General features: G+C 36.3%; 1 protein-coding gene across 1 annotated transcript; it reads right to left on the bottom strand.

The window, feature by feature from the left end:
• Window positions 1–4,960: 4,960 nt before the first annotated feature.
• Window positions 4,961–13,173, bottom strand: LOC108703424 (olfactory receptor 5G3). Its single transcript, XM_018239553.1, has 2 exons — window positions 13,021–13,173; window positions 4,961–5,884 (listed from the first exon to the last, which is right to left on the bottom strand). Exons 1-2 carry the CDS (start codon window positions 13,171–13,173, stop codon window positions 4,961–4,963), a joined length of 1,077 nt encoding a protein of 358 aa, XP_018095042.1.
• Between the last annotated feature and the right edge of the window lie 1,387 nt (window positions 13,174–14,560).

The raw sequence follows: 14,560 nt of genomic DNA, 5'->3' as shown, positions 1-14,560 counted from the left end.
ACCTCAATTCTTTAGACTGAATAATCAGCTGGAGACACCTGCACTCGTGGAAGTGTATAAAGGAAGTAAAGGGAAGTAAAGGGAAGTAAAGGGCCACATTTGTGGCTGCCCAGGTTTACATTACAATAATTAATGTTTTAATACAGGAAATACATTGATCGGATGGAAAAAAGCAACCCCCAAATACCAGGGAACTCTAATAGAACTAGATTTAAAATCTCATATACAGTTTTGCAAGTATGGTGGTAGTGGGCATTGTGGTTCTTGCTGATCCCTGCTCTTTCCACATTCCTCAAAGCTGCTAAAGGGTAATAATTAGTAACCATTTGTTTGGTGTACATCTGTTGTGGCTATTTATACCAAATACAGTGAGACAGTAATTCCAGGGTTCCTAGCACCAATAGGCACACTACCATACTATTCTTTCAACCAATGCTGACCAGCTGGTGGCCTGTGCTCCTCCTTTGAGTTGCCCTCCATTAAAGTCTGACTGTTGTGTAAACTTTTAAAGGTATCAGAATTGAGATTAACTGGCCCCTGTATTGTTCATACCCAAGATTCAGGCTGTTAAAACCCTGGATTCTTCACACCTGTAGGACCCTGTATTATTCACACCTGTAAGACACTGGCCTGTTAGGCACTGCACTGTTCACATCTCAAACAGTTGGTACTGTTTATTTTAGAGTGAATCTGATCAGTTACTTGCATGGTCCTTTTAGGTTTCCTCTATTTCATGCCCTGATCTGCCTGTGTGTGTCATATTTTGCTTGCCCCATGCTGCCTCTGTGTTATATACTCTGCCTGTAGGAGGTGAATCTGGTGGGGTTTGTCCTGGGTTTTGTTAGCATTTGGTGGATCCCCAAGGTGTTTAATTATGTGCTGGGGGTTGCTGTGCTAACCACAAGGAGGAGGAAGGTATATGGATTTAAGGGTATGTCTTAATATACTTTTTCACTTGAATGATGATGTGGTGGGCACCAACTATTTGTTTTTTTGGAGGGCTACCACCATTAATATGGGTATGGTCTTAACATTTTTGTGATAACATGGTATGATTTGAAGTGGGTGTGGTTTAAATAAAGAGAGTGGTCAACACTGGTTTCCATTATTAGACTTCCATCCCATAGGCCACGAAATTTCCATCCCTTAGTTCCACAGAAGATGGACAGCACTGGAGAGCATGCTGGGAGCAAGTGCATTGGCGTACAAGTATAAAGAAGAGCAATAGCCTTTTATGGAAAATATTGGGATTGACCTTTCACAGGGTTTTCTACCTTTAGGTTGTATATGGTACACACCCAATGGGTCTCTTGGATAATATCAAGGATTGACCATGCAAGATTTCTATGAAAAGGTTATGCCTAAAACATTTACAGGCCCAGGTGTATAATCATTCCATTAAAATGATAACCATTAATCCTGGATATAGATCACCTTCTCATGGTAGAAAGTTAATTATTTGCAAAATGGCAATGACCTCATGAGATTGTAGAACAGTTTGGAGAAGTTGGTTATAGGGTGCATCAACGCAAATATACCAAATATATCATTCTTTAGACTTAATAAATCTTGAATGTTTAGAGTTTTCAAGAGATATAGAAAAACTACATTTTTTTAGAGATTCATGGAAAAAATAGAAATTGCTAGTAAATTGCCCCCATAGTGTTAGTGTTAATAGCCCCCCTATGGTTTTAAATCCCTACTAGTTAATTTCCCTAGTAACTGGACAAACCCCATGTATCTAATTTATACTTACACAGTATATATATATATGTATATATATGAAAAAGGTCCTAAAAAGGCCCTAATGTGGGAGGAAACATTGGACTTTTATATCATTCATTGCTAATAAAAAGGCAAGGATTTTATAAGGGTGTCCCAGTTTGAAAATTCCTGTGTATACAAGTTGTAACTGTGCACCCCAATTTGGCCTTGGAGTGTGGATACTCACTAGATTGTTGTATATATACAGTTAGGTCCATAAATCTTTGGACAGAGACAACTTTTTTCTAATTTTGGTTCTGTACATGACCACAATGAAGTTTAAATGAAACAACTCAGATGCAGTTGAACTGCAGACTTTCAGCTTTAATTCAGTGGGTTGAACAAAAAGATTGTATAAATATGTGAGGAACTAAAGCCTTTTTTTACACAACCACTTCATTTCAGGGGCTCAAAGGTAATTGGACAAATTAAAAAAGTGAAAATCAAATGTTCATGTCTAATAGTTGGTTGAAAAGCCTTTGCTGCAATGACAGGCTGAAGTGTAGAACTCATGGACATCAGCAGATTGTGGGTTTGCTCCTGTTTAATGCTCTGCCAGGTCTTTACTGCAGCCGCTTCTTTCACTTGATGTTTGTTTGTGGCCTTTCTGTCCCAAGTTTAGTCTTCAACAAGTGAAATGCAGCTCAATTGGCTTCAGATCAGGTGACTTGGCCATTCAACAATATTCCACTTCTTTGCTTTAATAAACTCCTGGGTTGCTTTGGCTCTATGTTTTGGCTCATTATGAAACTCCTCACAATCAATGTGAGTGTATTTAGCTGGATTTGAGCAGACAGTGTCTCTGAAGAGCTCACAATTCATTCTTGTGCTTCTGTGTCACATGATGGATAAACACTAGTGTCCCAGTGCCACTGGCAGCCATGCACGCCCAAGCCATCACACTGCCGCCCAAATGTTTTATACACAACTGTGCTATGCATTGGATCATCAGCTCTTCCACCCCTTCTCCACACTTTTTTCTTGCCATCATTATGCTAGAGCTTCATCTTGGTTTCATCAGTCCAAAGAATGTTTTTTCCTGAACTGTGCTGGCTTTTTTAGATGTTTTTTCAAAGTCCAATGTAGCCTTTGTATTGTTGATGCTTATGAGTGGCTTGTACCTTTCAGTGCCACCTCTGTATTTACTTTCATACAGTCTTCTCTTTATGGCAGACTTGGATATGGAGACTCTACCTCCTGGAGACTGTTCTTCACTTGTTTGGCTCTTGTGAAGGGCTTTCTCTTGACCATGGAAATGATTCAGATCATCCACCACTGTTGTCTTCCGTGGACGTCCTGGTCTTTTTGCGTTGCTGAGTTTTTCTCACGATGTACCAAACTGTAGCTTTTGCCACTCCTAATATTGGAGCAATTCCTCGGATGGGTTTTTATTGTTTTTGCAACATGTTGTCTGTTCACAGCAAAATCTTCCACATACAAGCAGCCCCCCCCCTCAAATCAACTCCTGGGCTTTTATCTGCTCCATTGATAATGACATAACAAAGGAATTGCCCCACCTGCACATGAAATAGCCTTTGACTCAATGGTCCAATTACTTGTGAGCCCCTGAAATGAAGTGATTGTGTTACAAAAAGGCTTTAGTTTGTCACATTTTTATACAATCTTTTTGTTCAACCTACTGAATTAAAGCTGAAAGTCTGCAGTTCAACTGCATCTGAGTTGATTCATTTAAAATTACTTGTGGTAATGTACAGAACCAAAATTAGAAAAAGTGGCTGTTATATTTAGTGACCACTTCTTCTCTCACTTTAATTTAGTACTTGGAAAGAGGTGGTACCTGCTTTTTGGCCTTCATCTCTTGACCCAAGTGAATGAGAATCATGAGATCAACACGGCCCAGTAAAGCTTTTCTGACTTAGAGGGACAAAACACCTAGTGAAAGATGGGGAACAGGGACCCCCTGAACAAAGTTTAATCAGATACTGTTTTAGCTACTGTTAAAGAACATTCTAGGACTGTAATTTATTTAGGCAAAGCTAGAAATAGAAGCCTGCGCTCAAAAAAGGATGGAAAGTCATAGGTAGCTCTTCTATGGGTTCTACTAGCCGAAGTGAAGTACTGTACTGAAGAGGGATTCAGGCTATATTGTTCTCCCTGTTACATTTCTGCTATAGGTGATCTGGACCATATTGACCAGAAAGCCTAGAAGGTAAAACTTTCAATCTACCAAGCCATCTCCACAGTGGTCTCACAGATACTGTCTCTGCCTTGATTGTAACTTTCAGTTACACAAAACACTAGAATTACTACTTCACTCACTTGTGAGTAGAACCCTGTGGTGCTTTTCAATGAATCCTTTGTTCTGTTTTGGTTGCAAGAACTTCTACAATATTCTATTGTTGTTTCAAAAAGCAAGAGAGGAGTAGTATCACATCAACGTCACTTCACTGATCACACACTTAGGGGCAGATTTATCAAGGGTCGAAGTGAAAATTCAAAGTAAAAAAAATTGAATTTCCAGCTATTTTTGTGTACTTTGACTAGGGAGTAGTCCAAATTCAATTTGAATTTGAAAAAAAATTGAAAATTCGCATGTTGAAATTTATCACGTACTGTCTCTTAAAAAAAATGGCTTGTACCATTCACCATCTAAAACCTGCTGATTTGCTGTTTTAGCCTATGGGGGACCTCCTAGAACCCATTTGGATTCAATTGGTGGACTTTGAAAAATCAAAGGTTTTTTTTAAATCAAATTCGATCGAGTACGATGTTACGTCAACTCAAACTATTTAAATTCGAACAAATTTATTAAAAACTTAGAATTTTTTAATACATTTTGGTTGATCTTATTTTATTCTTATTTCAAAGTTCAAAAAAATACTCCCATTACATCGAAATTCGAACCTTGATAAATCTGCTCCTTATTGAAGGCCCATCCTGTGTGAGAGAGTCCAATGTTATCTGTGTTTTATTTTTCCAAGCAAGACAAGTCATTTTCTAGCCAAGATAGGGTTATAGTAGAAATACATACGGTTGGTGCTAAACCAAACTTGAAAATCCATTATTAGAGCAGGGTAAAGGTAAAGCAAAGGATTATAGAGTGGAATATACACAAAAAAATGTTAAGAAGTGACAACAACAGCAACCTTTATTCTGGGGACAATTATTGATATGGATTATTTCAAACATAAATTAGCTGACCAGAAATGTTTGTGGAGGTGAGAAATTTAGCTCTTTATAGTATAATAGTTTTAATGGCTTTTTTCATATCTGCACTTTTCAAGCTGTAAATCAGCGGGTTAATAAAAGGAGTCACTACAGTGTATAAAAGAGAAAGAAGTTTTTTAACTGTCTGCGACTGGTTTCGAGTGGGAACCACATAAATACTAATGAGAGTCCCATATAATATGGAGACCACGGCCAAGTGAGAGCTGCAGGTGGAAAACGCTTTCTGTCTTCCAATATTGGACGTTATCTTTAGGATTGCTTGTGCAATACAGATATAGGAAACCATAATGAGTATAAAAGGGAAAAGAACAACAGGAGTAGATACTGTAATTGCCAATATCCATGGCAAGAAGGTGTCTGAGCAGGAAAGCTCCAGAAGAGGAAAGTAATCACAGAAGAAATGGTTGATGGTATTTTGGTTGCAGAACTCTCGTGTAGCTGCAGAAATGAGAGCAACAAATGGAACACCAATGGCAAGCAGCCATGACATGACAAATAATTGAAAACAGAATTTTTGGTTCATTAGCAAAGAATAACGCAGAGGATTGCAGATGGCCAGATATCTGTCATAGGACATGACACTTAGAAGGAGACACTGTAACGCTTCAGAGATAGCAAAGAAATAAAGTTGTGCAATACAGCCAATTAGGGAGATTTTAGCTCCTTCATTTATTACAGTTCTGAGCATGATGGGTACAATAACCATGGACTGCAGGAGATCAGATAAGGAGAGTTGTCTGAGAAAGTAGAACATGGGAGACTGAAGATCATGGCTGATTGTTACCAATGCGATGACAAGGGCATTTTCATAAATGGTCAATATGTGAATTAAAAGGATCACAAAAAATACCAGGATCTTGAAATTGTGGAGATCCTGAAATCCTAACAGAAAAATCTCAGTGATCATTGAGTGATTGTTCATGGGTATTGCCTAGAAATTAAAAAAAAAAAACATAAAGTGTTAATCCAATAATCTTATTTGCCAACACCAAGTCCAGTCAATAGTAATGAGAATTCTCTGCTTCTGAAACATGTCAAACATTTTCACTTCATGACTAAACTTCCTTGTAACCATTATAATATTTCTATTCATTATATTTAATTCACTGTGTTGGTAGAAGTGGACAATATACTTTTCACTCAATATACATTCATTTCAACATACAAACGTGTGGATTTATGGGTTTGGAACCTGTTAGTGAAGTTTTACTTATTTTTGTTATTGTGGTCATCCAGGCTTAAACCTAAAATGAAATGATAAAGTTAAATGAGAAGATTAAAGGGATTCTGCCATGATTCTTCACAATTTAAGGTTGAGGAATGCTTAGATAAACAGTTAAATGTATAAAATATTGTTAGAGAAAATAATAAAGAAACTCATTTATTAAACCCCCACTGCAGTTTGGTTGATTTATACAATAGTGAGAAGTCTCCTTTTAATAGCCAAGGATGTACTGGATATGGAAGGAAAGTGCAGATTAGAAGCAGCAATATGTTGGAATCACAAACATGAAGAAGCATCAGACCAACGTGCAAGTCCAGTTCTAGACATTTCTTCCTATGAAACAATTGCCAGAAAAATAGGACATGGCAATAATGACCTGATTTGCAGAATGGCACCGGCTACTGACTGGGAAGTGTTAAACTTGTCTCCTTTTATTTACTAGAGGCGCCAATTTACTCTCTCACTGAGTCTATGGAGAAATCTACTGAGGCCTACTGAGGTTGGAATAATAAGGTCCATAGAGTCCAAGTCAATGAACTCAAAACTTCTTATAACTTTATTATACATATAATGCTAGAAATATCTGAGCCAATTATGACATTACATTGTTACATTGTTCGCTCATCTATATTTTTTTAGACATATATTTTACACCAGTAAAAAGCATTTTTTTTGTACAAGTTTCAGGCTTGCATGCAGTGACCCAGTCTAAAAAAAACAAATGCTCTGTAAGGCTACACATGTATTGTTATTGCTACTTTTATTACTCATCCTTCTATTCAGGCCTCTCCTATTCATATTCCAGCCTTTTGTTCAAATCAATGAATGGTTGCTAGGGGAATTTGGACCCTAGCAACCAGATTGCTGAAACTACAAACTGGAGAGCTGCTGCTTAAAAAGCTAAATAACTCAATGACCACAAATAAAAAATGAAAACCAATTGCAAATTGTCTCAAAAAAATTTCACACGTAACAAAGACAAAATTTTTTAAGATAAAAAGTCTCTGACTCTGAGACAAAAAAGCCGCCACAAGAAAAATACCCGTTGACTTTAATGCATTTGGAGAGAGAAAAATTGTTGAGCGCGGAAAATATTTGTAGCATGCAAAAAAAATATTGATACCTTTTGACTTCAATGTGTTTAGTGGATTTTTTGCCAATTTGTGAAACATTGGGGCAAATTCACTAAGATTCGTAGTTGCACCAGGCGCAACTTTGCCGTGCTTTGCCGCACTTTGCCAGCCGTAGTTTCGCCAGCGCTCCGCAAATTCACTAAAATCCGAAGTTGCGCACAGGGGTAGCGTAAGGTTGCGAAGTTGCGCTAGCGTTGATTCGCTAAGTGAAGCTACCGAAGGTTGATTTGCATACGGCGCCAAATTCAAATTTCAATGGAGGAATACGTAGAATCACTACAAATGGCTAGAAAACCTTCAAAACATCAAATAAAATTTTTTTTTTGCCCTACACATGTGCCCACTGTATAGTTAAGTTGCCATGAGTTAGGAAATGTAGGGGGGAAGGAGGGGAGCCCCAAAAAAATTCTCGATCTTTTTCAGCCTATCACCCATAATATAGAAAACACGCCATCGTTTTTTGGGACTTAGAAAAAATTTGAACTTTTTTTGAAGCAATCCCTATATACTCTATTGCGCTTCGCCTGGTCTGAGGTGGCGAAGGAAGCCTAGCGTAAAAGGTAGCGTTCAGTACACTGCGCGCGTTAGTGAATTTGCGTAGTTACGTCCGTAGCGAAAATTCGCCAAGCGTAAGGGTGCGAAGTAACACTAGCGAATCTACGCCAGCGTTCGGCGCTTCGGCGCTTAGTGAATTTGCCCCATTGTGTTTCACAGGACAGATTTGCTCATCACTACCCAGTATTAATAAACATAAGAAGGCAGGACAGATGCTCAGGTACCCAGTGTAGAGTATAGTAGATTATCTCTTAGGATTGCAAAAAATTATTTTCTCTTCTTAGTTTGACTCGTATAATAATAATAATATACATAAGGAGAAAAATTTAAAATCTGCATATGAATCAGGTCTAGGAAAGGATTAAGGCTCCATTGATTCTATAATGAATTTACATAAATCTTGGCCGCATGAAAATTAAAATCCACCCAAATGAAAATGTCCAATTGATGGCTACAATTAGATGCTTTTTCTTCCTTAAAAATAAACAAAAAGTTTTCACCACCTGGGAGGCCCATTTATCTATATTCAAATTTGTTTAGTTTTAGTTGTTTTTGAAACCACAAATAAACAAATTTTCTCTAAAACCATGAATGCCATTAAAGTTAAAATAAAAAAGCACAAATGTAAAAAAGAAACACTAAATAATCTGCAAAAAAAATCAGAAATCATTGAGTTTTTTGGGCAACTATTAGTGAAGAAAATTCGAAAATCTCTAAAAGCCTGAATGGTAGTACAATAAAATCAGCACAGCTCCGATTGACTCATATAGGACCTCAACAGCTTTTACTTGGAGGCTTGTTTAAAAATGTTCAAATGTTTTATTTTTTCCCTAAATCTTTTTTTTTTTTTTTTTTTAAAGTTCTAAAATTCAAGATTTGTAAAGTAGAAAAACCACAGAAGACTCTAATACAAAACTTCACCAAATAATGCTCCCATAGAAGTCATTAGGAACTGTGCTGATCCTATCGGACCATTTTTAACCAGTTAAGGCTTTTAGAGGTTTTTAGATTTTTTTAGATTTAACTGTCTGAAAAACTCAAATTTTTAGAGGTTTTAGAGGTATTCTTTTTTATTACATTATTTTTTTTATCTTTGTTTTCATTTGTGCTTTTTAAATTCCAATCTTTTAACAAATGTCATGACATTTGTGGATATAGAGAAAGTCAATATCTTTGTGCTTTCAAAAACTTCTAAAACTACACAAATCCAAATTTTGATAAACAGGCCACCCTGTGAGTTTTTTTGTGGTTTTTAATTTTTATAAAGCTCACATATATATCATTATATAAAGCTCACATTTTTTTATAAAGCTCACATATATATCATTATAGTAGTTTTAGGGGTTTTTGAAACCATGACCAAACTCGCTTTCTCTAAAAACCACAGATTTCATGAAATTTATTAAAAGATCCGAATTTAAAAAGCATGAATGAAAGAAAAAAGCTGAATGATGTGCTTAAACATTATAAAAACCTCAAAAAATTCTCTAAAACCTCTAAAAATTCGAGTTGTTTGAACAATTACAAACAAAAAAAAAAAAGTTGAAATTGATTGAAATTGGTTCAAAAGGATCAGCACAGCTTCCATTGACTTCTATAGGACAACTTTTAGCTGCCATATTTTTGCATTAAAGATTTTTGTGGTTTTTACACTAAATAAATCGATTTATTTTGAGTTTTTAAGAAATATAGAAAAAACAATATTTTTAGAGATTCATGGAAAAAATAAACATTCAATTGTTATTAAATTGGCACTTTAGATTTTTAGAAAAAATTGTAAAAAACCAACTCTTTGAAAAAAAATTGATTCAGGGAAAACAAAAATGTGTTCCTTAATACTAATAAACGAAATTATTCCTTTAATAACTGTGACCCAGTGCAGTATAAGTTTTTATTGCAGCTCATGTTTATAAAAAAAAAAGGAATTATGGGGCTGATGTATTCACTTATTTGAATAATAAATATTGGTACATATTCAGTAATGGTGGGATGAATGATCATAAAAGAACTGAAATAAGCATTTGATATTGGACTTGTAAAATATTACTCCTTCAAAAGAATAAAATAAAAACAACTTTTATTTTATTATTGTTCCTTTATTTAATGCAAGTGGCCATGACTTTGGGCACCAGTTTATTGTTACAAATCTGCAATGTCCATTCATTGGTATAATAGAAACTCTAGGAGTAATGGGAAGAATGAGTGATTCGCATAAATGAAAGTTTAGAGACACAATAAAGGGAAAATAATGACAAGTCTATTGGAGATGATGAAATCTGAATTGTTTGTTGCCAAATACATTTTATTGATAGAGTTAATAAGTGTAATAAAAACAATAGTAACACAAACTAATGAACACTAAAGATTTCAGTAGAGAGGAATAATCCTGAGGGAAAATTTCCAAAGGGATTTTCAAATTCTCACAGCAAAATGAAGAATTTTGACAATTGTTCTTCATCCAGTAAATGTTGTATTGTGCTTTCATACAAGAACAAAGATTAACATGACACTATAATATATACATTTTGCAAAGTTATTAAAAAGAACAAGAAAGTTATAGTTGCTAAGTGTTAAAGGTACAAATACATTTATCATAAAATCAAATCAAAATAAAAATGTTAGAAATATATTGTTACATAGCTACAGTCAAACCCTTTGTTCCAAGTGAAACTCACACACTTTCCACAGGACAGCAGAAGGCAAACATATAGATATATCTAACATATATTGTATGTAGAGTAAATATAAAATATATAGAATTTAACTAAAACCAACACCCCCTTGGTGAAAAAGTTCTTTCATCACATTAGTAAAGTGTCCAATCTATTGGGCTTCATAATTTTGCCTTCCCATTGAGTCCAGTGCATTTCAGTGAAATTTCCTGTTTCACAATTGTTTGGCAAAAAACAGCCCGTTTTACTCTGCAATAGTGTTGGGCGAATCTAACCCCTTTTGATTTTCCAAACATTCTTAAAAATAGTTAACATTTTCCAAAATGCATTGAAGTCTATGGGCGTCAATTTTTTTCACCCATTAAAGTCTGTGGGCGGAATTTTGTCTCCAAAACTCAGCAAAATTGCACTCATTTCTAGTCTGCACTAATAGTAATTAAATTCCCTCCTTAAAGGAAAACTATACCCCCAAACAATGTAGGTCTCTATAAAGATAACAGCTTATATGTAAAAAAACGTATTCATGTAAATAAACCATTTTCATAATAATATACTTTTCTAGTAGTATGTGCCATTGAGTAATCATAAATAGAAAATTGCCATTTTAAATAATAAGGGCCGCCCCCTGGGATCCTATGATTCATGGTGCACACAAACAAACCATACATGTTAGGTCACATGAGTCAATTAATGGACAAAGTTCTGTGTTTGCTTCCACACTTCTTCCTGTTACAGTTAGAGCTGCAGTATTTCTGGTCAGGTGATCTCTTCCTGTTACAGTTAGAGCTGCAGTATTTCTGGTCAGGTGATCTCTTCCTGTTACAGTTAGAGCTGCAGTATTTCTGGTCAGGTGATCTCTTCCTGTTACAGTTAGAGCTGCAGTATTTCTAGTCAGGTGATCTTTCCCTGTTACAGTTAGAGCTGCAGTATTTCTGGTCAGGTGATCTCTTCCTGTTACAGTTAGAGCTGCAGTATTTCTGGTCAGGTGATCTCTTCCTGTTACAGTTAGAGCTGCAGTATTTCTGGTCAGGTGATCTCTTCCTGTTACAGTTAGAGCTGCAGTATTTCTGGTCAGCTGATCTCTTCCTGTTACAGTTAGAGCTGCAGTATTTCTGGTCAGGTGATCTCTTCCTGTTACAGTTAGAGCTGCAGTATTTCTGGTCAGGTGATCTCTTCCTGTTACAGTTAGAGCTGCAGTATTTCTGGTCAGCTGATCTCTTCCTGTTACAGTTAGAGCTGCAGTATTTATGGTCAGGTGATCGCTTCCTGTTAAAGTTAGAGCTGCAGTATTTATGGTCAGTTTGTGATTCTGGTCAGTTTGTCAGTCACCTTCACAACCTCATCATCAGGAAGCTAGCCAAGAGAAAGGATTAGCCTCCTGAAGTGATGAGGCTGCCTGATCCTAGCAGGAATCAAAGGGGCATATTGGTCCTGGTGCTGCTGCTGCTTCTCTTGTAGCTGTTGTAGCCTTTGCTGCCCTTGTTATGTCAAGCAAAGGTGGCATGTTATAGGGTCTTGGCCAAGCCATCTGAACTGCTAAAACTCTCTTTCAAACTAAAATAGCACCAGGTGAGGACTTTTATTGGTAATCCAGTGTTTCCCAGCATTCCATGTAGCCTTTAACCATTTAATGAACTATGAGGATATATGGCTAAATCGAATATTCAAATTTAGAAAATTCGAATATTTAAATTTTTGCAGTGGGCAGGGAACTCAGCAGGTCAAAACAGGTGAAAAAATGGGCTGGGAAACAAATTAGAGTGAAATTTGATACATTTTGAATTATTTGATTTTGAATTTGAATATTCAAATTCAAATAAAATATTCAGACGATCGTATTTACAAATATGAATTTCGAGTCTCAAAAACTCAATTATCGCATTCTAAAACTTGCGCCGTTGAGTTCGGAATTTAACATTTCTAAAATTTGTATTGAAATTCTATTTTTGGGAAAAACTCACTTGATCAATGATAAATCTGCCCATAAGAGACTAATTTATTTAAACCACAACTTTTTCAGGGTGTGGCTTTTTGTCGCCAAAACTCAAAAAAGTTACGTGGGAAAAAAAATCAAGCCTTTTCCAGGATTTATTATGCAACATAACTGAGACAAGAATTCGAAAATACTGCTGCTAAAACTTGCCGAAATCATGTAAAAGTCAATGGCAAATGTCCCTTTTACATCTGATTTACATCTAAGATCTTTCTTTTCTAAACTCACATTTTGATAAAACTGCTCCTAGAAATTGCCACAGATGAAAATGTTTTCTTCAATCTAAATTGAGGCATTTTGTTCTTTACTGTTATAAAAACATGCCCATTATTTGTCTATCGCACATCTAACATACTGTTTCACCTCAAAAATGCTTTATTTCCAGAGGAAAAAACAACAACAAAAAGTGGTATAAAGGTGATACCTTTTATTGACTAATTAAGATAACCATAGTGTAAGCCGTGCCAGGAGATTGCCTAGATCTCTCACCTCCTGGTGCGTCTCTCCAAGATTGCTTGTGCACAGGCGCGCACTTCCAGGTTTAGGCTCAAAGTGATGCTGGCGCTTGCCGCCGAGCATCATGTTAAGGCGCTGAATTTGAATTATTGGTGCCAAAACAGCTTTAAAAGCCCAGTCATCCATTTTAAGAGTCCCCAAGCTGGCTTCAGTTTACTGATCCTTACGAAGCATTCATATTGTGATTTGAATTCCTTGTTTTTAACTTCTGGCTGACTCTTGACTCTGATTCCTGCCGCCTGCCTTGACCCATTGCCTGATTCTCAACCTCATCTTGTCTTATCTTGCCGGTACCTCGTTTATGGACTTTTTCTCTTATACGCACTTGTTCCTTGTTGGTTTCCACAGCAGAAAGCCCGGGGCCCCAAAAGGATGTCGATGAATACCGAAATCCACAGGGATTCCCTGTGCATGAGAGTGTACCCATCAACATTCAAGGTCCTTAATTACGAGAGCATTACACATAGCAAGCTTGCAGAACCTGAATATAATGAAGCCCTGTTGTTCTCTGATATATCTATATACTGTATATAAATACAACATTCAGCTCATAGATCTAATGACCAACAAAAAGGAATGTCCATCTCTGTGTGAGATGTTATATACAAGGGGACATGCAAGGGACAACCCAATAAGGTACAAGATAATGTGGATTAAAATGGCTGAATATAAATTAGGGCAAAATGAATGGAGTTTGAAATAAAAGGAATTTCATATGAGCAGTTAGTCCAGTGTTCCAACACATGTTTGTGTTTGTGTCTTGATGCAGGCAGTTCTTAATCCACATAATTAGCCATAAATCCAAGGCCTGGGTTCAGTCCCTTCTCCAGAGAGTTGAAAGTTTTCATTAATTTGTACTCTTATACTTTCCTCTCGTTTTCTGTTTTAAAATTACCCGTAGGAACCAAGATTCTTAAGTCATTTATGGAGTGGTGAGGGCTGTTGAAATGGTTTCCTACTGGTGTCCAATTTTTAGTGGTTATAGTGAATGGGTGGTGTGTATTTCTCTTTCTCAGGCTTTGGCCTTGCTCTCCTATAGACAGTCCCCCTGTTTGGCATCTGGTGCATTGTATTACACCACATTGGAAGAAGAACAGTTGTACTGCCCAATGGATGCTGTACTCTTCCTTACAGTCTAGAAAAATAGCCATGAATCTACAGTGTATACTTCATAAGAATGACAGGAAAGAATATTGAGCTGTCTTTCATTGTGCCACCTTGTTGCCGTATTCATGTCCCCCCCCCCATTCTTTGACTGAACGGCCTTCCCATGCTCCGATATAAGAACTAATGACTAAATTATTTTTAAATTCATTTTAATTTATTTCTTGTTTAACATATTTAAATTTTGAAATAATTTTACTACAACGTATCTTTTTCTCACTCTTGACCAAACTCCCAAACCCAAATCCCCTTAATTCACCTCTAAAAATTCTTTAAAAAAACAAACATTGCAACAAAATCAATTGCGACTTTTTCGAATTGAAACCATGAAATCTCGACTTTATCTCAT

The sequence above is a fragment of the Xenopus laevis genome, chromosome 3S (genome assembly GCF_017654675.1).
Source record: "Xenopus laevis strain J_2021 chromosome 3S, Xenopus_laevis_v10.1, whole genome shotgun sequence".
NCBI classification, from domain to species: domain Eukaryota; kingdom Metazoa; phylum Chordata; class Amphibia; order Anura; family Pipidae; genus Xenopus; species Xenopus laevis.
This window is presented reverse-complemented; position numbering and strand designations above follow the sequence as displayed.

Coding starts and splice junctions, on each gene's coding strand:
- LOC108703424 (XM_018239553.1), bottom strand. CDS start 13,173: ATGGATGACTGGGCTTTTAAAGCTGTTTTGGCACCAATAATTCAAATT. Junction 5,885..13,020: donor TTGGAGAGACGCACCAGGAG/GTGAGAGATCTA, acceptor TTTAATTTCTAG/GCAATACCCATGAACAATCA.